Here is a 25341-nt window from a genome sequence, read left to right as displayed (position 1 = left end):
ACCTTCAAGGGACGTGAACGTGTGCGGTCTCGCAAAGGGAACTTGCGACCTGTAGCCGACGTAACAGAGTCTGTTGCTTGGCGTCCTGTTACAGAGCTTGTTTTAGTTCAAAGGTTACTGCAGGAGCTCCGGCGTAGCGATCTATCAGTCACAAGTCCAAATCATGTCGGTCGGGCATTTGTCATATCCATCATTATTATCAGCTCTCGTAACTTCCACTGTGGCGCAAGGGCATCTCCCATTTCACTCCGTTAAATGTGCCCTGTGCCAGCTCCGACCACCCAATACCTCCTCAAACTTCCCAATCTCATCCACCAACTTGACTTTCTGCTCCCCCTGCTGTGTTTACCTCCTCATGGAATCCACTCTGTTATTCTATTTTCCTAAGTGACCATCGGTTACCTACTCTCTGCATTACATGCCGTGCACATGTCTATTCTTTGCTCTAGATTTCAACTAGGGTATCGTCACGTCACGTCTGATCGCTGACCCATTGTGCTCTCATGTCTCTTAACGTTTCCCTGGTAAATTTCTTTTCTGCAGCTTGCTGCGCTGTCCACAATTTAGTTTTTAACCTTTTCCTGAGGCTCCAAGTTTCTGCTTCATATAGAAGTAATGTCAAGACACAGGTGTCAAATGTTGAGATACTGGTAAGCTGCTGTTCACCTGAGAATACCTGCCTCCAAAATGCGTTCCACCCCATTCTTCTCCTTTCAGCTATTCCACTCTCGGGGTCCGGATGTGCGGTCACCATTTGCTCTATAGTAGATGTAGCTTCTTACCACTACAATACCTCGCTGCCTATCGTAAACTGTTGGTCACTTACTATAACTATTTAGCATGAGTTCGGGAGGAGGATGTGATGTGGGAAGGATGGTGGGATGGGGAATGTAAACTTGAAGATCTGTTCTCCAGGCAGGATGGTTGAAAGAGGATTAGACCGGTAGACCTGCAAAACTGTGACAAAGAAATACACCAACTCAGCAAAACGAAATCCGGGTAGCTGGGGGGGGGGGGTAAATACAAGTTGGGTTGACTTAGATAAAATGAAGAACTAGAACCTTAACTGAACTCTGCAATAAAGTGGTGACTGCCCTGACTGCGAAAACAAAAGGAGAACAGAGACTTCACCGTCCATCTTCCTGTCTTGCGGTAAGGCTATACAGTGTACACTCTTCGTAAAAAAATATTCAGTCGAAAGGGTTTCCTTCAAAGCCGTGTAGGGGAGCTCTCTGTTGCCGCTGGAAGTTCCAAGGTTGGCAGGGGTGAGTACCAGAGTTCATCTCACCTGAACGAAATGAGATTTGGAGCGCTGAATACGCAAAATGACCACACTTCAAGACCAAGAAGCAAGCACGGTAGGCTGCATGTTTTTGACAACGGCTGTACAACAAAATACTTCATTCTACTTCCAGCCATTGCGAGCGGCGTGATGATGACCGGGTTTGCAACTCTACTGCCGTACATGGGAACAGCTGCAAGGGTAAGCGCGATGTATGTGATAATCTTAAACATGTTGTAAAAATAATTCTCATGAATTTCAGCGACTTCTCTAGGCTTTGGGTGCACTTAAAGATATATAGTTGGTTAAAAAGGAGAAACCAAGAAACATGACGCCTAGATTACCTGCGCCTGTTTGTTTTTTTTTCGGAAGAAGTGCGCCCATTGTCAGGAAGACATCGCCTTCTGCAGCCACTTCATTTCTTGAATGATGTGGTGGTGTCGCTCTAGCGGTGCTGAGAATATGGCGGCATGTGTGACCAGAGGCGCAGTTATTCAAAACGATAAGTTCAGCTTAATCCGTTTGCAGCGTGTACTGCTGCTGGAAAGAAATTATCAATGTTGAAACTTTGTGCGCATTCTTTGGCGCTGCCATTTGAACGGCATTAACTTTTTCCCTCGAGCCGCCGAGGTGGCTCAGTGGAGGAGGAGGTAAACTTTGTTAAAGAAGAGGTCTTAGGCGCGGGTTGGGGTGACGTTCCCCTCCCCGCGGTGGGCTCCTGTTCTAGGCCGGACGCCAGGTGGCCGAACGACTTCTTCGGCCGGTACCGTGACACGGAGTTGAACCCACGGTTCCGAGTTGAGCAGCGCGGCCTCCCACTGCGATTGCGAAGAGAGCGGCAGACTGTTCAACGGCTTGTCTTGATTACATGAGTATAGGATGTGTGGTGTGTCTGCCTTATGGTGTCCACAGAGAGAACAGACCTGGCTAAACTGCTCTGGGAACCATTTAGAGAACGGATTAAAGAAAGTGTCTGCTTGGAGCTGCCGCCAGCTGACTTGTGTTTTACTTATAGATCTATGTGGTTCTGGGAAGATTTGTCTTTCTTGAAGTGGATAGTAATTTCTTTGTAGGTCGTAACTCGCTCCTTGGCCGACCTGAGCTCGGGGTAGCGCACCTCCCGGTTAACTACGAATACTCGGGCAAATTGGTGCGCCGCCTCGTTTCTAGGATGGCCCGAATGGGCGGGGACTCAGATCATTGTGATCTGGCGGGCATTGGATATTTTTTGTAATATTTTGATGGCTGCGGAGTGGGCCCTTCCTTTGGCAAAATTTCGAATTGCGGTTTTACAGTGGCTGATGATGTATTTGGCAGTGGTGAAGGCAACGGCTAAAGCTATGGCAGCTTCCTCTGCCTCCACCGGAAATTTTGTTTTATCGATTGTCGCCGATGCAAGGGGAAAACCTCGATGATCGACAACTGCCAGAGAAAAGGCGTGTCTGTCAGCATGTTCTGCCAAGTCCACATGCGCCCTGTCTTTCTGAACAGTAAATCTTTCGTGAAGTTTTTCCGCCATAGCCTTTCTTCCGTCCGTATCGTAGTGTGGATGCATGTGTTTGGGCAGAGGATGGACTATTAAGTATTCGTGCACATGTCCTGGAATCGGCAAGGTGTGTGCATGCACTCCTTCATATTGTATTCCTGCCTTCTGTAGGATGAAACGTCCCGTTTCAGTGCCTGATAGTCTTTTTTATTGAGCGGTGAGGTGTGTTTCCATCATTTCCGCTAAGATGTTATGAATTCCTAACTGTAGTAGTGTTTCATTTGGCGTATGACGGGGGAGGTTGAGCGCAATTTTGTAGGATTGTCTAGTTAGAGAATCCAGGTCATCTCTTTCTCTGACAGCGAGGGTGACGTATGGTGTAGAGTAGATGACTCTGCTAAGAACGAAGGCTTGGATTAGTTTCCTGGTCTCGGCTTCTTTAACTCCTCTTCGCCTATTCGCGATGCGTGTGATGAGGAGGGAAAGTTGGTTGATGGTGTTTCTCAGTTTGTTCATTAGTGTCTCGCTTTTTTTGGTTTGACTGTATCAGCATTCCTAATATTCTTAGTGTTTCGACTTCTACGATGGCTGCCCCTTCCGCATATATTTGGATCTCAGGCGCTTTATTCTTTCTTTGACGATTTGGGTTAGGATGAGGACTTCAGATTTTGGGGGTAACACTCACGTCCCGCGGTTTGTGCCTCCTGTACTACTACATCTGCCGCTTGTTGTAGCGTATCTTGTATCGTGCCGATACTCCCTTTGGTGGTCCAAAAGGTGATATCGTCCGCGTACAAAGAGTTCTAGGTCTGGGATTTTGGCGAGTTCATGTGCCATTTTGATGAGGGTTATATTGAATAAGAAGGGGGACAGGACAGATCCTTGTGGAGTTCCTCTGTTTCCTAAACTTAAGGTGTGAGATTTGATTGTGCCAATTTGAATTTTAGCCATTCTATCAGAGAGAAAGCCCTTGATGCAGTTAAACGTTATTTCGCCTACATTCAATGGTGAAAGAGAACCTAGGATTGCTTTGCGTTTGACGTTATCAAATGCTTTGGTTAAATCTAGAGCTGGAAGTGCCCTTGTGCTCCTTTCTTGCTCCTGAGATAGAACTTCGTTTGCTAGTCTGAGTATTCTATCCTATGTTGATAAATGTGGTCTAAAGCCTACCATAGTGTTTGGATATAAATTCTCTCTGTGCTTGTGGGACTGCAGTCTGTCTAGTATGACGTCTTGAAAGAAGTTAGGACGGCGCTAAAACGACAAAGACAAAGAGGCACGAACACAACAGGACGGGCGCCAACTTGCAACTGAAGTTTATTGCACCAAACCCCTACATTTTATGCATCAACTGAGCCGTATCACAACAAGCTTATCACACAACAAAACGCAATTTCTTCAATAGTCAGAACATCGGAAGTAGGCGCTACTTTTACAGTCCAGAGACGCCTTCTGCACTATCCACTTGATAACAGCATTATTCTTACTTTATAAGTCCCCAGATTAAATGATTGCGCAACCCACATGAAAGCAATTGATCATCCAAATGATACACACACGCTTGGGCAAGGCAACCAGCGCGCAAACTCAACAATCGTGATTTAACACAAAGAGAAAATGAAAGAATGACCAACAACAAACGCGGAAAATTTGGTGGACATGAAAACTTAAACCTTCGGGGGAACCTCCCAGCGTCAATGTTCTATACTTATCGTCAAAAATTAAAAACCTTTGAGAAAACCTCCCAGCGTCAAAGTGCTACAATATTGGTTTCTACACAAACGTCTTTTCGGTCGATAAAACACATCGATGAAAAACAATGTATGCAGAAAACTTGCAAACGTTGAAACCTAAAGACAGCCTTCGAGAAACGCCACCTCAGCGTCACTAATTGAAATGGACGGCCTACTAACGCATGCGCTTCCCGCTTTCTTAATAAAAAATGCCTCCACAACTTCTCGCTCAAATCTGTCTTTACCGCTCTTCAAAAAAGTTGTTTTGCTCAGATCCGGACTACACCCCTTGCACGTCTTGCAGTGATCTGCAAGGAAACTTCCATGATGTTGGCGCACATTCCGCAAGTGTTCACTGGCACGTTCATTAAAACAGCGACCGGTTTGCCCTATGTAAACTAAACCGCAGCTTAGAGGAATCTGATATACAACTTGTGATCTGCATTTCGTGAACAGTTTTTGATGTTTAATAGGGCAACCCGGTCGTTTCTTATCCGGTTTTGACATTGTGCAAATCTTTGACAACTTTGATGGGGCCGAGAACACAACCTGCACCTGATGTTTGCTTGCGACTTTTTTTTTTTATACCATGGGACACCTTATGCATGTACGGAATCACAGGGACCAATTTTTTTGCTTCCGGAAGTTTCTCATCACAAGGCCGCTTGAATTTCTGGATTAACATTTCAGAAACAGCCAAAATCAAATGGGGCGGGTAACCCGCTTCGTGCAACCTCTGAATTTGGGCGCGAAAGCTCATAGACATCGTGTGATGGCACGACTTTCTTAAGGCATTCTGAAGGGAATTAGCGATTATTGCTCTTTTTACAAGTTTAGAATGAGCACTATCAAACGGTAACAGCCCTTTCTTAGATCTGGGATTGTACGCCCAGCATAGGTGATCCTCCATAAAAACCAATCTAACGTCTAAAAACTGCAGCTCGCGATTCACTGGTAACTCCCACGTGAACTTGAGGCCCTGGCTGTTACTGGTGAAGACTGATAACACACTTCCTGCCGCCGAAGCTACATCGGACTCATGACCATTCTTCATGATAACCAAAAAATCGTCCACGTATCTAAAAATGGATACTACACGTGGATCTCTAAGTTGAACTTTGATTTGATTCCCAACAGCTGACAAGAAAATATCACAGAGTACAGGTGCCACTGAAGACCCTATGCATACCCCTTTTTTCTGGACAAAGAAGCTACCTTCAAATGAAATGGCTGTCGAGCCTAAGTAGAATTCTAACAAGGCTACAAAACTATCACTGCTAATGCCAGCTGCATTTTGAAACTGAACTTCACCTGTTGTTATGATCTTATCTCTGACCGCGCTTAGAAGTCCGTGATGAGGAACAGAGTAATATAAATCTTCAATATCGATGGAGAAACCCATGTACTCGAGGGAGGGCAAAACGTCCAGTTTCAAAATGCAGCTGGCATTAGCAGTGATAGTTTTGTAGCCTTGTTAGAATTCTACTTAGGCTCGACAGCCATTTCATTTGAAGGTAGCTTCTTTGTCCAGAAAAAAGGTGTATGCATAGGGTCTTCAGTGGCACCTGTACTCTGTGATATTTTCTTGTCAGCTGTTGGGAATCAAATCAAAGTTCAACTTAGAGATCCACGTGTAGTATCCATTTTTAGATACGTGGACGATTTTTTGGTTATCATGAAGAATGGTCATGAGTCCGATGTAGCTTCGGCGGCAGGAAGTGTGTTATCAGTCTTCACCAGTAACAGCCAGGGCCTCAAGTTCACGTGGGAGTTACCAGTGAATCGCGAGCTGCAGTTTTTAGACGTTAGATTGGTTTTTATGGAGGATCACCTATGCTGGGCGTACAATCCCAGATCTAAGAAAGGGCTGTTACCGTTTGATAGTGCTCATTCTAAACTTGTAAAAAGAGCAATAATCGCTAATTCCCTTCAGAATGCCTTAAGAAAGTCGTGCCATCACACGATGTCTATGAGCTTTCGCGCCCAAATTCAGAGGTTGCACGAAGCGGGTTACCCGCCCCATTTGATTTTGGCTGTTTCTGAAATGTTAATCCAGAAATTCAAGCGGCCTTGTGATGAGAAACTTCCGGAAGCAAAAAAATTGGTCCCTGTGATTCCGTACATGCATAAGGTGTCCCATGGTATATAAAAAAAAAGTCGCAAGCAAACATCAGGTGCAGGTTGTGTTCTCGGCCCCATCAAAGTTGTCAAAGATTTGCACAATGTCAAAACCGGATAAGAAACGACCGGGTTGCCCTATTAAACATCAAAAACTGTTCACGAAATGCAGATCACAAGTTGTATATCAGATTCCTCTAAGCTGCGGTTTAGTTTACATAGGGCAAACCGGTCGCTGTTTTAATGAACGTGCCAGTGAACACTTGCGGAATGTGCGCCAACATCATGGAAGTTTCCTTGCAGATCACTGCAAGACGTGCAAGGGGTGTAGTCCGGATCTGAGCAAAACAACTTTTTTGAAGAGCGGTAAAGACAGATTTGAGCGAGAAGTTGTGGAGGCATTTTTTATTAAGAAAGCGGGAAGCGCATGCGTTAGTAGGCCGTCCATTTCAATTAGTGACGCTGAGGTGGCGTTTCTCGAAGGCTGTCTTTAGGTTTCAACGTTTGCAAGTTTTCTGCATACATTGTTTTTCATCGATGTGTTTTATCGACCGAAAAGACGTTTGTGTAGAAACCAATATTGTAGCACTTTGACGCTGGGAGGTTTTCTCAAAGGTTTTTAATTTTTGACGATAATTATAGTACATTGACGCTGGGAGGTTCCCCCGAAGGTTTAAGTTTTCATGTCCACCAAATTTTCCGCGTTTGTTGTTGGTCATTCTTTCATTTTCTCTTTGTGTTAAATCACGATTGTTGAGTTTGCGCGCTGGTTGCCTTGCCCAAGCGTGTGTGTATCATTTGGATGATCAATTGCTTTCATGTGGGTTGCGCAATCATTTAATCTGGGGACTTATAAAGTAAGAATAATGCTGTTATCAAGTGGATAGTGCAGAAGGCGTCTCTGGACTGTAAAAGTAGCGCCTACTTCCGATGTTCTGACTATTGAAGAAATTGCGTTTTGTTGTGTGATAAGCTTGTTGTGATACGGCTCAGTTGATGCATAAAATGTAGGGGTTTGGTGCAATAAACTTCAGTTGCAAGTTGGCGCCCGTCCTGTTGTGTTCGTGCCTCTTTGTCTTTGTCGTTTTAGCGCCGTCCTAACTTCTTTCAAGATATGAACCAACTAGCCCAAATCAAAGTACTTCTTTAGTATGACGTGCTCTACAGTTTTTCTATGCAAGAAGAAAGGGAAATAGGTCTTAGGTTTTCGAGCGCGAGCTTTTTGCCCGGTTTTGGGATGAATTTAACGATGGCATGTTTCCAAGACGCTGGGAGTTTTCCCTCCCTCTAACACTCGTTCGCAAAGTCCGTGAGGGCTGTGATAGAAGCGTCGTCTAGGTTTCTGAGGGTCTTATTGTTAATGCCGTCCTCTCCCGGAGCGGATGTCCTGCGTATCTTAAGGAGGGCTGCTTTGATTTCCGCCATTGTTATGTCAGCGTCCAGAAGGGGGTTAGGTTGTCCTTTATAATCGGGGAGGGACTTCGCCTCTCGGGTTGTGCAGAAGTACTTCTGCTTTAGCGTGTTTATAATATCTTGATCCGTGCCTGGGCCTATGTTTAAAAATTTGGTGATTTCCTTTTGAGTTGTAGCTTTGTTCGATTCCGGATCAAGGAGACGCCGCAGAAGATTCTAGGTCTCTGTCGTGCCTAGATTGCCATTTACATTTCGCAGATATGGTTCCACTGCTGTCTCGTGAGTTCTACAAAGTGTTGGTGAATTTCTTCCGCGAGTATGACTATCCAGTTTCTAAGTTTTTGTTGCATTTTTGCTTAAGTCATCCTTTTTCCAGTCTTTGCCTTGCCTCCCACGTGTGCGTAAGTCAGCTGTCAATCGTATTTACGCCTAGGTCAAGTACTAGTTCTTTAGCGGCCTTTCCCACATCCGATAGGAGGGTTTGTATCCACCGTTTTAGGTCTGTAATCGGTTCCTGATTTTGGTCGCGGATCATCCTATATTTGTCCCAGTCGATGTTTCTGTCTTTTCTGGGTTTGGGTTTGAGATTGCCAATGGCGATTTTAAACGTCATGATATAATGGCCCCTTCCTATATTTTGTCTGGTGTTGCTCCAGCTTATGTCTGGGAAATTTTTGCCTATCGTGAGGTCTGGGCACGTGTCCCTGTTCTCGCTGTTGCCTATCCTGATAGGTAGCTTGGGGTCCGTGTTTTGGGTTGGCCTTCTTTGCTTCATAAAATCCATCAGGGCCGTGTCTTTCCTGCATGGATGTTGTTGCGTGTCCCCATTGCACGTGTTGAGCGTTGAAGTCTCCCACAATTAGGGTTTGGCTTTGGCCTGCGATTTCTAAGGCTTTGAGTATAGCGGTTTTCGCTGGTGCAGCCTGTGCCCTGGGGTGGCTGTATGCGTTCAGTGTGAACAAAGAGGAGTTTCTTTCACTAGGTAGAATTTCGATAAATATACAGTCGAGCTTTACGTATTCAATCTCGTGGTTAACCACGGTAAGGTTTCTATGTACCATCGTAGTGGTTGAAGGCTGTCCTACGATGTGACATGGCAGAACTGCCTGGTACCCTGTCAGTCTTAGTTGAGACATTCTGGTTTCTTGGATCGCTATTGCGTCAGGTTTTTCGGATCGCGATTGAATATGCAACTGCAGATCTGTTTTTTTTGTTGCGCATAGACCTGCAGTTCCACTGCCAAATTTTTATTGTTTTAGGATTGGCCAATTAGCTGGGACAGATCGATTGGCGCCGATTGAGCTGACGGGGGAAGCCGACGTAAATTTTCCTGTAAAACGGTGCCGATTACTCCGAAGTTGTGATCTACATCCTGTATGCGTTTTTCGAGTCCTTGTGTTAAATTGTCAACTCCTTGTGGTAGGTTATCGAGTTTCTGGCTGTGCTCTTCCACTTTTTGTTCGAATTTTGGGACTCTATCCTCCAATGAGGGATTTCTTATGTCAGCTACTGCTCGTTTTTTGCGAGGTGTTTCTTCCTTCCTTACTACGCTTACTGGTGTTTCGACTGATGCGCTCACAGTAGTTTCCACTTCTGTGACTTCCGGCATTGGGAGCAGTTTTGGAGGAGAGTCCTTAGACTTGGCAGGTGCTTTTAGTTTACTATTTTCTTGTTCCAAGTGTTTGATTCGGTCTGTGAGCGTTTGAATGTGGTGGAGTGCCAGATCGAGTTTAGACTAATGACTGCAGCTCCGTCCCCTTTCCGTGAGAGGCCACTCCCGCCCAGCACACCTGTTGACAGAAATGATGACAGAATTCCGTAAAAGAAACCCTGAGATCATACAAGCAAGAACCATGGGAAGAACATCAAAGTCCCTTCTGCTCCACATCGATGCAGACGAACTTCCAGATAGCATCGTATACTTCGGAGTCCTGTACCCAGTCTACCCCTTCATTCCAAAAGTAGAGGCGTGCAAGAACTGCAGAAGAGTCGGACACAAAAGTGACGAAAGTCCGGAGCCACCGCTACAACGGTGCCCGTACTGCGGCAACCAGCACCTAAAGTAAGAAATATGCGACCCAATTTGCATTGTCTGCGGAGGAGGGCACCGCACAGGCGATAACAGCTGCAAGAAACGATTTCAACGGCCCCAAGCGAAAACATCGAAGCACCAGTCAAGATATAAATCCCGGACCTGCGACGACCCAGCATCCACCCAAAGGAAGGACCACTCGAGCTCCTTCCCGTCCCTGGACCGCGGATCCAGCAGCAGCCGCAGCGGAAGTAGCAGCCGCAGTGGAGGTGGCAGCAGCACCAGCACCCGGAGTCAGAGCCCCGGGCTCAGTGGTTATGGTGCTCGGCTGCTGACTCGAAAGACGAGGGGGTCAATCATGGCCGCGGCGGTCGCATTTCAATGGAGGCGAAATACTAGAGGCCTGTGTACTGTGCCACGTCCGTGCACGCTAAAGAACCCCAGTTGGTCAAAATTATCCCCAAGGATACATTGCAAGCCACACGCCCAGAAGCAAACCCCCTGGGCTCTAAGCTATTGAAAATGGGGGTACTTGCAGCATGCCCTCTGTGTGCGCACCAAAGACTAGCGTCGGGCGCTTCCTTGGCGCGTTTCGAGAGAAGGCCATTCTCGGAGGGCTTTCTACTGGATGTTTGGCCGCAGATTTTGAAATCTCTTCATTCTACACAATCACTCCTGCTTTTCTTGTACAACAGTGGTCTCGACTCACACTTCTGAAGCGCGTTCTTGATGTGCTTGCATATATTCACATATCTCTTTTGTCCACTTCGTCACCCATCTTAACCTCCTTTCTTCGCTTCAGGGTAGCAGGCCAGATGACGATCCTTCAGGCCGACCTCTCTACATTGCTCTCAAATAAACCACTCCCTCTGAAAAATGCTGCTTTTAGCGAAAGCTGTCTATGGACTGCATGCCATAATTTCGTGGTTTCATTGCTTCGCCAAAACTTGTTCGATCCAGTCTGGATAGCACTCGAGCAAGTCAGTGGAGACTTCAGGTGACAAGTGCAATCAGTCATCAGCGTTGTTTGACTCAACGAATGCTTTTTCGTCGTACAAGGTACTTCCCCCAGGAGCTTACAGGTGCGCCATGCAAGGCGGTATTAATATACGTATAGTCTTCGAAGCAGGCGGTTGTTGCGTTCTCATATTCTAAATAAGTAAATTAAAGGCCCTTACCCTTCCCCTGCACTCCTCGCAACTTGGATTTTCATTGCCGCAAATCGAGTTCTGAATATGCGACATTTTTTTTGGAGCACGCGTAATCGTGTGTTACATTGGCGACTGCATATGCCTGTCTCCAATGGTCATAGTTAAGTTCTCGAGCTGTTGCTCAGGGACCGATCGCGCGCGCACCCCGAAGCCGGTGGCTTGGCCCCCTTGGTTGATGTGTGTTAGCTGTTTTTGGGGCTCCTCGAGAAGCCGCCATCCAGGCGCCGCCGAAATGGGTTTGTTTTGAGACAAACGCGGCAGATGGCGGCAACGACGGTTAACCGGCAGTGAGGAGGCCCGTCCTGGTAAAGTCGCACTCGGGCCGCAAGACGCGGCCGACGCGCGGACCCCTGTGGTTTCGAGAGAGGGTCGCGTGTAAATTTATTGCTTTCAACGGCGAACCGGCCGCGGGACGGGCCGCACGCCTCGGAGCAGGCAGCAGAATTGGGGAGCGCGACCAGGGCAGTGTGCGTGGTTCGGACTGGGTGTTCGGTTTCCCTGAGCTTCCGCTGGCGTTTTTAGTGATTTTGTGTCTCTGTGCTGTAACCAAGCGGAGATGTGCAACGTCTTCGCGGAATTCGCGCGGTGCCCGCGCGACAACAACGTGAGCATCGGCGTGCTATTGGCTCCTTCAGTTTGAACGAAATTCTCCTGATTGGCTCCGAGAAGCGCATTTCCTATTGGTTACAAAAAGGGTCCCCAGAATGCTGGGCGAAGGGATTTAAGGGCGAGTTTTTGGCGCGAACGGGAGATTGGAGATCGGAGGGCAGGTCGCCTGTGAGCGCCCGTACAATAAAGAGCTGGTGTCCCGAAGAAGTTGTCCAGTCTGTTCCGCAACGTGTCGCCGGATCACCGAACCATCAGAAGACTTCAAGATCAACACCATCGATCTGTCGGTCACCAACATCGATCGATCAGTCATCATCATCATCAAAATTAACTGGCGCAGTCGACAGGATGATTCCGGCGGCTTTCTGCGGAGCTGACACGGACACGGGCACAATGGGACACCAGCGGAGGGCGACACCCTCGTGAGAGGCCCCGGCGCTGCGGCTGATCATCGCGAGAAGTGGGCGCCGTTGCGGAGGAAGCAGGCGAGCTCCTGGTGACGGGCCTCGGAGGCTGTTGTTAGCGAAGAGAGGCGACATCCTGGTGCGAAGGCTCTGGAGCTTTTGGAGTCGAAGAGGTGACGGCAGTTGAGGAGAGTCTTGGACGAAGACTGGTGCAAATCTGCGAAGCAACGAGAGGTCTCCGAGCAAGAGAGTGCTGCAGCCGTTGGAAAGGACGAGGCGGCGTCTGCGGCTGCGGCGAGACAACATCCCTTCGGTGCAGGCGTCCGAGACAGTAAGGGACGCGTCTATAAGAACACTTCCAGGTGACAGCGCGAGGTGACTACTGAGCCGGTTCGTACCGGCACCCTGTGCGGTCCAAGCGGGGCACCATCCTTCAGGGTCGACGCGGGACGACAGCGACGGAGGAATTCAGGTGGGCCCTCTTCCTGCTTGCTACGGGTCAATCATGTCGGTCACCACACGGTCGCAATCTCAACGGGCAGATGAATCTGGGGGATTGGAATCAGGGGCTGGAAGCCCGCAGAACGTATCTAACTCGGAAGAGCAGCGCGCTCCGGAGGAGGGGCAGGGCAGAGCAGCCACGGGCAGCAGTGACGCTGCTATGCGAGTCAGGGAACGAGAGCTGGAGATAGAGAGGCTGAGACTGGAGGTCGAGTTGAAGCGACTCGAAATTGAAGCTAGAACCATCGAGGGTGCAGGTCGAGGCGGTAGGACAAAATTAGGGCAGTACGCGGATGACCTGAGGGCAGTCCTCGCACCGATGCCCAAATCTGATGAACTTGTGCCTGCATGGTTTAAGACAGCGGAAAGTATGCTCCGGAGCTGTTCAATCCCTGATAGCATTTCTGGCCAGGTAATACTTCCTTTTCTAAATGAGAAGAGCCGCACTCTGGTCGCCAACAAGTCGGACGATCGGGTGCTCCCTTATACAGAGATCAGAGAGCTGGTGCTCACCGAGCTGAAACTAACCCCCGAAGAGTACAAGCGCAGGCTCTATGCATACCGTAAGGGCAAGGAAAGCTTGGGTCAGTTCGTGACTAAGCTGGGAAATTTTGTTGGATTATTACCTGCGTAGCCGAAATGTCGCGACGCTAGAGGATTTGAGCCAGTTGTTGGTCGCGGACCGCGCCAAACAGATGATGTCAGACGAGCTGCGCGCATATGTTCTGCAACACGAAACAGGAGAGTGGTTTAAGCCCACAAAGATTGCTCAGCTTGCAGAAAGGTTTGAGGAGAGCAGAGTCGTGCACTGCCGGAGAACGATGGACGCGCCGAATGAAGTTTATGGCCAGCCACGAGAGGCAGGCTGCCAGACATGGGGCGGCGAGCAAAAAAACGAACGCCGACCTGCGGTGAAATGCTTTGGCAGCGGGGACTTCGGTCATATGCGGCGGAACTGTCCGCAGACTAGATCAAAGGGAGTGGCTGGTCAGGAGTCAGGCGGGGAGCCGCAGCTGTCGTCGATATTAACAGCGAGGGCCGCATGTGAGCTGGAGGCGGAGACAGAGATCGGGGCAAGTGAGCCAGCGCAGGACTCCAGACTAACTTGGGTGGAGCTGATCTCTGGTGTGCGCCCGTTCAAGGCTTGCCTGGACTCAGGTGCAGACATAACGGTACTGAGGAAGGAGGTTGTCTCCGATAACGTCAAAGCGCAAGGCGCGGGAAAGGTGCGACTGCGCGGCGCGTTCAGCCACACGGTCCCGGCTGATCTCATGTATGTTCCCCTGAGTTTGGTCACGAGAGACGGCAGCTCGAACCCGCAAACTTTCAAACTCTGTGCCGTTACAGATGAGCTGGCTGAGGGAGTAGACGCGTTACTGACCCCCGATGTTTTCGAGGGGCTGAGCAGAGTGCAGAAGGACGCTTTTGAGTTGGCTGATAGAACGATAAGGGCAGAGAGTGAAACCGCGCTTCACGAGGACAGCGAAAACGCCGCGTCCGTACAAGAGTTCACCAATGGGGAAGTAGTCCTGGATACAGGCCAGCACAGTAACACGCAACCCAAATGGATGGGCGCAGCTAAGGTTAAAGAGAGAAAGCGGCTGGACAGTTATGTCCTCCAGTTCAGATGCTCTTTCGAGGCTGGATAGCGACATTGGAAGCTGAAAGAAAGAGAAAGGGGTGCCCTTGTTGCAGCATGGTACTCAAGTGCAAGAGCTAACTCATGTGTGGTAGCGACCGACATGGCGGACTGAGTGCTTGCAGGACAGGGCCCTGCCTTGATGTGTGTGTGCGCGTGATTGGCTCTGATTCATTATTCCTCGTTTGGTGTGACATGTCGGTGTAATTCACTGCATTGGTATGCTTCAAGTTAAACGGGGTTAAGTTGGAACCGCGATTCAATGCCCTGACATATTTCTTCATCGCACTGTACGAATGCGTTGAAAGTGTGTGTTGCAATTTGCGTGTATATGTTTGTACGAAAACTATCGGGACCATTGTTAAGACTTAAGTTGCTTTTGTTAGATGTGGTAGTTGTGTGTATTATCGATGTGCTTTTTAGTATATTTTGGTTCGTACGTCCCTTCGCACTTTTCCATTGGTGTAACGCGCTTTGTGTTGTGCGTACAGCGAGTGTACGCACAACATTCTCGGTAAGGAGGAGTTAAGTTCTCGAGCTGTTGCTCAGGGACCGATCGCGCGCGCACCCCGAAGCCGGTGACTTGGCCCCCTTGGTTGATGTGTGTTAGCTGTTTTTGGGGCTCCTCGAGAAGCCGCCATCCAGGCGCCGCCGAAATGGGTTTGTTTTGAGACAAACGCGGCAGATGGCGGCAACTACAGTTAACCGGCAGTGAGGAGGCCCGTCCTGGTAAAGTCGCACTCGGGCCGCAAGACGCGGCCGACGCGCGGACCCCTGGGGTTTCGAGAGGGGGTCGCGTGTAAATTTATTGCTTTCAACGGCGAACCGGCCGCGGGACGGGCCGGACGCCTCGGAGCAGGCAGCAGAATTGGGGAGCGCGACCAGGGCAGTGTGCGTGGTTCGGACTGGGTGTTCGGTTTCCCTGAGCTTCCGCTGGCGTTTTTAGTGATTTTGTGTCTCTGTGCTGTAACCAAGCGGAGATGTGCAACGTCTTCGCGGAATTCGCGCGGTGCCCGCGCGACAACAACGTGAGCATCGGCGTGCTATTGGCTCCTTCAGTTTGAACGAAATTCTCCTGATTGGCTCCGAGAAGCGCATTTCCTATTGGTTACAAAAAGGGTCCCCAGAATGCTGGGCGAAGGGATTTAAGGGCGAGTTTTTGGCGCGAACGGGAGATTGGAGATCGGAGGGCAGGTCGCCTGTGAGCGCCCGTACAATAAAGAGCTGGTGTCCCGAAGAAGTTGTCCAGTCTGTTCCGCAACGTGTCGCCGGATCACCGAACCATCAGAAGACTTCAAGATCAACACCATCGATCTGTCGGTCACCAACATCGATCGATCAGTCACTCATCCTCAAAAATTAACTGTCATGTTAAAGAATTGTTATTGTTGCTGTTGGTGTGGTTGCTGCTGCAGCTGTTGCTGCCGTCATTGGTGTTGGTGTTGTTGGCAAACACCGATTTTCTTATTTTCTGCCTTCTGGGGGAGCAGTTTATAGTATACTTTCATATCACAAACTCACAGTCTGCTTGCTGCGAGTCATGGTCAGAGCTTCACTTGAACCCTTCTACACCAGCGGTTCCGAACTCATTGCGCCACGCGGGCCACATTGACGAACTATTGACCCCCAAGAGCCAGTAGCTTCCAAGGGGAGAGGAGAAAGAAGGAGCGGTTAAAGCGAGTCACAAGTAAAAGTAAGAAAAGTAGGAAAATTTAAATTCAAGTAGAAAATGAAAAACGAAGCATTTTTAGCAACTCATTTTCTGTGCAGTGGAAGATAACGCAGCTGACTGAAGCTAAGTGCACCCATGAAAAAAGTTTACATAATGAAATCAACAAAACATTCAAAGAAATCTAATGACGGCGGCAGGAATCCACGGGAAATGCTGAATAACCGCATGCATATAGCACCTACGTGAATGCTCCACGTGCTACTGTGCGCATAAGAAAGCCGTGCTTTATGTCGAAGGCAATCGAATTTAAAGAAGTCAACATTAAACCTAAAAACTGTTACATCACTTACATTTCACTAAACACCTCTTGTGTTCAAGAAGGCTCGTATAAGGAGTGGCCATAGGCTTGGGCGCACGGAAAGAACTAAAGGCCGACAGGCAGGTTGTTTTGAAACCCGCTCGAGCATGGACGGAGGCTACTCCCAGGGAGCTCAAGGTGTGCTTCTTAAACGACCCATTCTGGAGGTGATTTGTACGCCATGACTGATAAACTGTGATGATGTTCCCACATGAGCAAGGTACACTAGAGTGGTGGCTATGGCTTTCTTTGACGCCTCGGGGTTCCTGGTGAAAATTTCATGCATTATAGAACCACCATTAACGACGAGGCTTTCCGGCATTTTTTTTTACAGGTGACCATGGTCATATGTAACAGCATATCAGGTCCATTGTGCGGACTTTTCCTCCTGGCACTTTTGTTTCCGTGGTCTAACACAAAGGTACGTGCTCAAAGGTAGCTAAAAGGGAAAGCAGTTGAGAGTCCTGCGATGAAACTAAACGATTGTTGTTGATCGGTGACAGTTTGTAAAAGTGTCTGGTACGTTGGGCTTCTCTAAATGCGTGCTAACACGGTCCTGCCTACAAGAGCGCTTCATTTTAAGTAAGAAACTTACGGAATGGTTTGTTTTTTCGATGTATTGATTACAATTCTTGCTATTAATCACGCGAGCGCCTAAAACTCACGCAAACGCGCAAATGACTCTTCAGGTGTTGTTGTGGTTTCTATAAGGCAACTTCTGAGAGATGGCGACGCGTTTTCCTTGAGTATGAAAACGAAAACAAGCTTGAATAGCCTCCCATTCATCTCTAAACAGGTTTTCATGAAATTTTTTAATGCGCATTTATTCGTAACGTTTGTTTAGTTGATGCTTAATAACTGAAGTTAGAGAGGTTATCTTCCTGAGCTGAGCTTGTTATCTCAGAGTCACCATACTGTTGAAATCATCTGGCGCTTCAGCGTTGCGGAGACAACAAGAATCGTTTCCGTCCAAATGTATTCGCACAGCACAGTATATCGCTACTGGCGGTCACTGCAGAAACCGGTCGAGCCTCAGACGTGTTTTGGTAGTTTCAGGGTCTAATAACGTTTCGGCTCTGGTTACAGAATTGTCTGAACAGCACGGGGAGTTTTCAGCGAGTGACTCGACATGCAATACGATTTGGTCAACGTATAAAGGGGAGTCCCAAATGGTGCATGCTAGTGAGTAATTACTACCTAACGAAAGCTTTTTTTTAAACGAGATTTATAGCCGCGGGGCATCAATGGGCGCAGGTGTGATGAAAGTTGTAGTACCAGCAACGGTATTTTAGTGATCGATTGCGGGCTCCCCTCTAAACTAGCCGAAACCGCATGCGTGCAACATCAACAGTTCAACGTATGTGGATCCTGCTTCAACGTTTATCCCTCAGTGATGATCCTGCTTGCGCGCTGCCTCCAGGGTGCTGCTAGTTCGACACTGGTGTCACTGGCGCTGCTGCTGTGGCACTCCGTGGGCCGGAGCTTTTCCGGCATCGAGCCGCCCAGGATGGATGTGAGCATCGACGGCTGTCTGGCCAACGTCACGGCAGTATCCACCAGTGCATTGCGCCACGTCAGGTGCGTATACGTCGCATGCTCCCTTAGTCAGGACGTTGAAGATGCGGACAGGGGGGGGGGGGGGGCGCATCCATAAGCGACCGGCGCTACTCCGAAGAGCAGGCGCGCGTGAAGTGCTCACAGTCCGTATTGAGTTGGTGGGAGCCAAAGAAATTCCTGTCGTCGCAGCTGATGAAACCGGCCCAATGACTTTCATACCGTTAGAAGTCAGCGGCGGAAGGAAAAGTATGCAGTGTGTTCCTGCTTTTTCTCTTTATAGCAGCAAGGTGGAACGTATGAAGACTGAAAATTTTGCACAGGGAAAGTGCGCGTTGCTATTTAAGTTTTTTTAGTCGACGACGCTTACACTCCGCAGCACGCACACCTAATTGACTATCGAACATCCGCGCGCATCTCTGGCAGCTTTGAAGGCCATATATGTATATTGAACAAGACGGCTCCCACGCCGCCCACCCTTTTCGGTCACTTAATCACAAGACGATCCACGTCCGCCGCTATGGTCGGCAGAAGGGCTGTGAAGGTTTGTAGTCAAGCGAATCAAAATTCACCCAAAAGCAGCACAGACAGCCGCCGTTGGTCATTTGGGAGAACGCTACACGCCTCATGCAGAGGTCTTCGGTTCGGCTCCCATCGTCGGCGTGTAGTTGTCTTTTCTTCTGCCCTGTGTTAAATTATCTTCTAAGATAATTACATAGCTAATTTTCCCCACTGAGGAAACATAAGAATAATGGAATTCCCCTCTACTTCCCTTGGTTTCGATGACTGCCGGCTTCTTTAATGCGTATGCCCCCACGAGCCTCTCAATTTGCTACCTTTAATTGTCTATGAGTTTGCTGCGCAGTACATGTCATTATTCAGCTCTCTATGAATGTCGGCGTTCAGACACTTTTCGTCAGAAGCTGCGTTTTCACACGCTGCGTTGCCGCAGTTGCAAAATGGTTAATCAAAAGAGCGCTGTTTGAGTCGCACCAAAAACGTATACAGAAAAAAACGGTGTAATGCTTCCGCTAATTACTGGAAGATGAGTTATTCTGGTTTAAATTTTTAAGCAGCACGTTCAGCCTTCCGCCAGTAAAACTGCTGCGACTAGGATTACTAAACAGTATAATCAACTTCCGATAATTCTGCTCAGTCGACACGTGTAACGTAAACTCGAATAACCAGTCGTTTGCACTAAAGCATGCATCATAGATCTCCAGCGTATTAAGCATTTTATGATGGCGGTTATTCCGTGCTCGAAAGTAGGTGCTGTTCAACCGACCCTGAAATGCTCGCATGAGCTCAATGTAACCCTTTCACTCACCAGATATTACCCAGTAGGTAGAAAGCTTGCAAATCTTCAGGTTTATTTTTAGAAACACGCCATGATTGCACGAAAAAGAAATCAACCTTTAACAATTGGTTTTTGGTTTTAAAATTGGTTTCTGAGGACGCGAAATGGCGCAGTAATTGTCTCACATCTCGGTGGACACCCGAACCGCGCCGTAAGGAAAGGGAGGAATGTGGGAGAGAAAGAAGATAGAGAGAAAGCAGAGCCTTGTGGAGGGCTCCGGAATAATTTCGACCACCTGGAGATCATTAACGTGCACTGGCATCACACAGCACATGGACGCCTTAGCGTTTCGCCTCTGTGAAAGCGCGGCCGCCGCGGTCGGGTTGGAACCCGGGAACTCCGGCTCAGTAGCCGAGCACCCTAACCACAGAGCCACGACGGTGGGTCTGATGACAATTTCTGCCGCTTCTTCTTACGCCCACAACGTGACTCCACATAATTTTTGGTGAAACAGTTAAGCTAGCTTTAAGCATTTTAAAGCGCTGAAGCATTCCTAACAAAAACAAACAAACAAAAACAGGCACTATCCGTAACCATATCAGCGCTTACGTAAAACGCAGAGGCCTCCATATGAAAGAAGTTTTGTGCGCCCATTTCACATGCCTGGCTTAATATGATACCACGGGGTTTGTAAAAGGTTCCAAATGCATTCATCGCAGCCTGTTATTACCCAACACCAACCGAAACTCACACAAAGCAAGTTATGTATACACATGGTGACACCGTGACCGAAGGGATTAACCATGGTCGACATTGCCTTCGCTCCCGATTAACCATTGGGCGGCTTTAACTTCCGCTGTGGTCTTGGCCGGCTTCGTGACTGCGGTTTAAGAATAGCTTCGCCCAGGAGCGCACACACCTAAAAAGAGATGTCTGCAATTAACCATTCAGCTGACCGTGTTTACCTCAGGCGGCGCGCTTGGAGCACGCCCAGCTCGAAAGAACGGAGCATATCCTCCGACATACGCCCCACTTCGGATACAAGTTAGACAAGCATTTAAAAGCTGATTTCATTTGCTGTCATGACTAGGAAGCGGAGCAATCCATGACCGGGCAAGCCATGGCTCATGGTTAGCAACTGCTGTTTTTTAAAGAGCGTTAGCCCGTACTCATCACGTTTCGAGATTTAGTGGGGTCTGCTACCACACTGAGATGACAGTGCCATCTGCGGCAGCAACTAGACAACAGCACATCTCGCATTGAGGCTTCTAGCGCCATCTACAATTGCATTGTAGAAACAACCACCTACCACGTGCCAATGACGACGTCACGGTCCAATATGGTGGATAGAGGTGGAACTATGTGATTATGTCGTCAGGGGACGAAATGTTGGCATAGTTTGGGTTTCTCGAATCCAAGATGGCGGCCATGAAAATTGGTTGTGCCCTCCCATCGATTTCCTCCTTCACCAACAAATACCCTATAACGGGTAGCAAAACTGTCCCATTACGGGCTATATATATATATATATATATATATATATATATGCGCTCCGACAACAAGGCGCACCCATCTGGGGACATTTGTGAACCGAATTTGTAGGCAAATAGAACCCTATGAATTGTGGTATAAAAATAAAAATAAAACCACAATTAAATAATAGGTATACATTGTATACATGCAATTACTAATTGAAGCCTTACCATATCGCAACACAAGCCGAATTCTAGGCCCACCTTGACCCCCAAGCGAAGCAAATTCCGTTTGGGACATATCTTGAGGAGGTGTAATGAACAACAGGTAGACGTGCATCATAATTTCTCTCACAGATGGCGCTAGGCGGCGTGCGTGGACGCCTAGCCAAGCACGGTGGCAGTCCACCCCGTTTCAAAGGGTACTAAATTCCGTTTCTCGATACGAGCTGCGGGTTCTTTTTCCCTTCTTCGTCTAGTAAACCAAACAGCTAACGCTCGTTACTTCGACGTCGTCCAGACGGTGCCGGCCTTTTTTTTGTTGTGTATAGCTAGGCTTTGTTTTTCAAAAGGCTATCAAGGACTATAATTCCCTCTGCCTTAATAATCTCCAGCATCTCCACCACGCTCGAGTGTTCCTAACGTGGCCCATCGCTAGCAGCACTGATTAATGCTATAGTAAAATGATCGCTTTGTCACATATAATATAGAGAAATAGGAGTATGAAAGAGAGAGGTTTGATGAAGACGACGAGGATGGCTATAAGGATGACGTGGGATAACCGAAGAATCAAGAAGATTAAGTATGCGGTGAGGTGGGAAGAGATGATTGGTGGAGAAGAGAAGAAGAGGACGACGACAAAGATTACGCGGACTGACGTTACTTCAGCCTCAGGACATCATCATCGTCATCACCATCACATGGACTAACGCCAATGCTATAAAAGCGCGAGGGAGAGCGAGGCACGGGGGAAAAACGGAGAAGCGGAGGCTCTAGCTGGTCAGGGACACTTTGGCTGGAAGAGAGCAACGCCGGCTACTGCTCCGGTGAGCTCGAGTTCTACGGGTTCACACCGTGCACTTCCAGCCGTTCCTGAGCACGTTCCGGGGAGTCAACGGAGGACGCTACCACCTGCTACGGCCAGGTGTGTCTCCAGCACTGTTGCCACCCATCCGGGTGGTGCCCCCAATGCCAACAACACCGGCATCACCTCCACTGGCGCTTGGGCCAAGAGCTTGTACGGCGCAGCCAACGACACCGCCAGCAACGACGCCAGCGGCGCCAGCCTGAGCACCTCGAACGCCACCTCGACGCCGGCTACTGGACCCATGCAACGCCACATCCGCACCGAACCAACCATGAGCACGAACGCCGACTTAGTAGTAGACGCTAGTGGCAGTGTTTCCGGGTCGTGTGTATTGATAGTCTTTGTGTTTTGTGTAAGTTTTGTTAGTTTTGTGTGTTAGTGTTTGTGTCACGTAGGGTGTATTAAATGTGCGTCTGTGTGGTTACACCTGTCGCCTAGTTCATTCTTTCGGTCCGAGTGATCTCCGGGGAGATCCGTGACAAAGATGGGTGGCGAGCCTATGCCAGGATTCATTTCCTTGTTTCTTTTCTTGTTTTGTCTCGGATTTTTCCGATCTCTCGACGGCAGAAAGTATGGATTTGGTAAAAACGTTAGAACAGGCGCTCAAGCTAGGGTTAAGCAAGGAAGAGGCGATGCGTCTCTATCAGGAAGGCAAAGAGGCAGAAAGAGGAGGCAGATAGGGCGAGAGAGAGGATGTGCTCACACGAGAGAGAGAGAAAAACTTTTTTCTTCTCGCCCGCATGGTGCCCGCGCACCCACGCACCCGCGCGTCACCGCCGCCGCAGAAGCCGCGACGCTCGCCAGCGCCATCTCTCGCTCACTGCAAGTAAACCGTGGGTCACGTGAGGCGAGGTCGCGCTGTGACTTGCGCGTTCTCCGTGGGGCGGGGCTCTGTCGCCCCCGCTCGACGGAAACGTAGAGCAGGGCCCAGCGGCGCCGGCCGCCCGATTTCGGGGAGTAGCCGTTTCCTAAACGCCCCCCTCCGTCAGCTGCCGGCGCGACGTAGCAAGAAAAAAACAGGCTGTGTGAATGAGGCCTGCCGTATGGTGGCGGCGTACTATGCAAGCTCTCTTCGTGTAGAAAAACTCTTGTTTATTCACAAACAAATGTTTAAACTCTTAAGCCTTGGTCGCCATTCTCCCACCTGAAGCCCGACCCTCTCGCTCACTTCTCCAATAACTGCCTCTGCACGTCCTTCCTGAACTCACTGGCATCCACGAACAGCGCAGTGTACTAATGTTTTTTCGAACTTTGCGTGCACCTTTCGTAGTGAAGGAGTACTCATTAAACAAGGTTGCTGAACAGAGTGCTTAATTAACCGATAGCGCTGCGTTTTCTCCTCAGTATAAAGAACGTCCGAAAATGCAGAAACACTGGTACTATAAAGCATCTCCTTCCATGCGACATGAGTGACACCGCTCAATGACCACTCCTCTTCCTTCTCTTAGTGTAACTTTCGGCAAAAGGGCCAGAATCATGGGCCATGACGACCGAAAAGGTCCAGGATAACCGCTACTTCATTGTTCTTGACAAATGCAATGCTCCTGTTCTTCTGGCTGACGCCATGCAGTCCGAAGCAGCTTCGTGAGAGGACCGTCCAGCATCTGCAGGACACGGCCACGAAGCAGCTATAGGGCAGCGCTTCGAAGCAGCTGAACGACTGGGACACGGGTCAGCTACAGGAGGAGAGGGTTCCAGAGTAGCTGCAGGAGGCATTCTCTGGGCACGGCCGCATCAAGGTTCGCTGGGTTGATGCCGCAATACGTGCTTGCAACAGGCTCTTTGGGGAGCTTATCGTTGACGGCACGAGCCAGTCCACCGGTTCCCGAAGCACAGGTCGCCATGGAAGCAGCGGAAGCGAGCGAAGACCCGGTGGCTTCCTTCGTTGTAGCCAGTGAAGCTTCCCTGCCATTAGCCAAAGAATTTAAGGCTGTAGAGTTTACGGGATCGTTTCGGAAAGTCTTTTCACGCTCCTTACACCACTGCTCCCAGGATTCCTGCACGAGCTTCGAATACTTCGAATTCCGGCTGCGCTGGCATTGTTTTCTCACAATGGTGACAATAGCTTTGTGAGCCTGTGCATCGAGGCTTGTCGAACACTCGGACGTGGAGCAGCTCGGCATGCTAGAAGCGAGAAGGGTGACCCTGAAAGTGCTCGATGGCTGTGAACAGTCTTCGTGTTTCTCGGTATCCTTGCGCACCGCCAAAGGCTTCTGAGCAGAAGGTGGACTTGTCCCAGACCGAGGTTCTTCAACCACACCCGGCAGAACGGAAGAATTATTTTGAGATTTCCCAGTAAGCCGTTAGTGGTCGGTCCGTAAGGTGGTTGTCTGAGTTTTCTTCAAACGCGTTGGTCAGAACGCCTCCGCGGAACTGCCTCGGACGCAGGTCCCGGTTTGTTGGTCTCGGTTGTTTTGGCGCCCGGCACTGTCCGTTGTGATCCCGTGCCACGTGTGGTCTTTGCTTCTACGCTTCGTGAGTTACTGCTTGGCAAATTCGCCGTATCGCGGCTCACCCAATGGTATCCGCTAGCCTGTGACCGATCCCGTCGTTTTGGGTGCCTTCGACGCAGCGGTTTTTCACTCCTAGTGCTCGGCTCATTTACGGAACCGTCGTCATCACTGGACTCGCATGATTTCTGTACGTTGAGGTATGGGGGTCTGGACCTAGTGTTTGCTTTCTTGTTTTGGTTGCTAGCCCGTCTTCCTGAATATCCGGCCCTCGACGATTTAGCTGGTGGAGGAGGCGATTCCAGAAGGCACTCACACCTTGAAGAACGCTGTCGTTTTTCCACCAGCATAAAGCCGGGACGACTCTGCTGTTCAGAAGACCGGCGCAGTACGGGCTTTCTTTCGGAATGAGTATTTGGTACTCGGTCGTTCTTCCTTTCCACTTTCCTACTGCTTCTTCGTGGCAACTTAGTGTTTAGTTTTGAAGTGCCTGAGCTCGAAGTAGGCGTTTTCACTGAAGCGACTGGCCTCCGTGCTTGCGTTTCAGCACTTAACACTGAGACCTTACCATCGACAGGTCTCGGCTTTGTCCCGCGCGGCTCCTGCGACGGGAAGACGCCTTGGGTTCCTTAAGCTTGGTTGGACCACTGGACGGACACCTATTGGTTCGTGACTCAAGTGACGTCTCCTTGCGAGCAACACACGCCGCCTCCGCTTGCGGTCCAGACGGCTTCTCGACTTTTGGCGGCAGTGAAGCATCTCTCCTCTTGCACACCTGATCCGCTTGGAATGGGAGCAAAGTTCCTTAGTCTCGATGAAGCTCAGTAGGAGTTTTTCGTGCAGTCGCGCTTGGTCGCATAGTCACCGACGTCCCCGCCTTCGGAAGGACCGGCGTAAGACGTGTCTGTTGTTAGCCGTTTTATCGGACCACCGGATTCCTTGGGGAGATCCGTGCCTCTCTCCAGCGGTCTGGCTGACGAGAAGTGGTGTCGCCGTGTATTCCTGGCCTCGTTGACTGCTAGG

General features: G+C 49.2%; 1 protein-coding gene across 1 annotated transcript in view; it reads left to right on the top strand.

Annotated features, from left to right (window-relative positions):
- LOC144120729 (sodium-coupled monocarboxylate transporter 1-like) overlaps positions 1 to 23502 on the top strand; it is an 86088-nt gene extending 62586 nt beyond the window's left edge. Inside the window, exons 11-14 of the mRNA XM_077653393.1 lie at positions 1416 to 1483; positions 16793 to 16879; positions 17879 to 18036; positions 23439 to 23502. Of these exons, the coding sequence (XP_077509519.1) occupies positions 1416 to 1483; positions 16793 to 16879; positions 17879 to 18036; positions 23439 to 23502 (377 nt within the window). The remainder of the gene's footprint in view (positions 1 to 1415; positions 1484 to 16792; positions 16880 to 17878; positions 18037 to 23438) is intronic.
- The last annotated feature ends 1839 nt before the right edge of the window (positions 23503 to 25341 follow it).

This window comes from Amblyomma americanum, chromosome 1 (assembly GCF_052857255.1).
Source record: "Amblyomma americanum isolate KBUSLIRL-KWMA chromosome 1, ASM5285725v1, whole genome shotgun sequence".
Classification (NCBI taxonomy): domain Eukaryota; kingdom Metazoa; phylum Arthropoda; class Arachnida; order Ixodida; family Ixodidae; genus Amblyomma; species Amblyomma americanum.
Note: the sequence above shows the minus strand (reverse complement) of the source record. Positions and strands in the feature narration are given on the sequence as shown.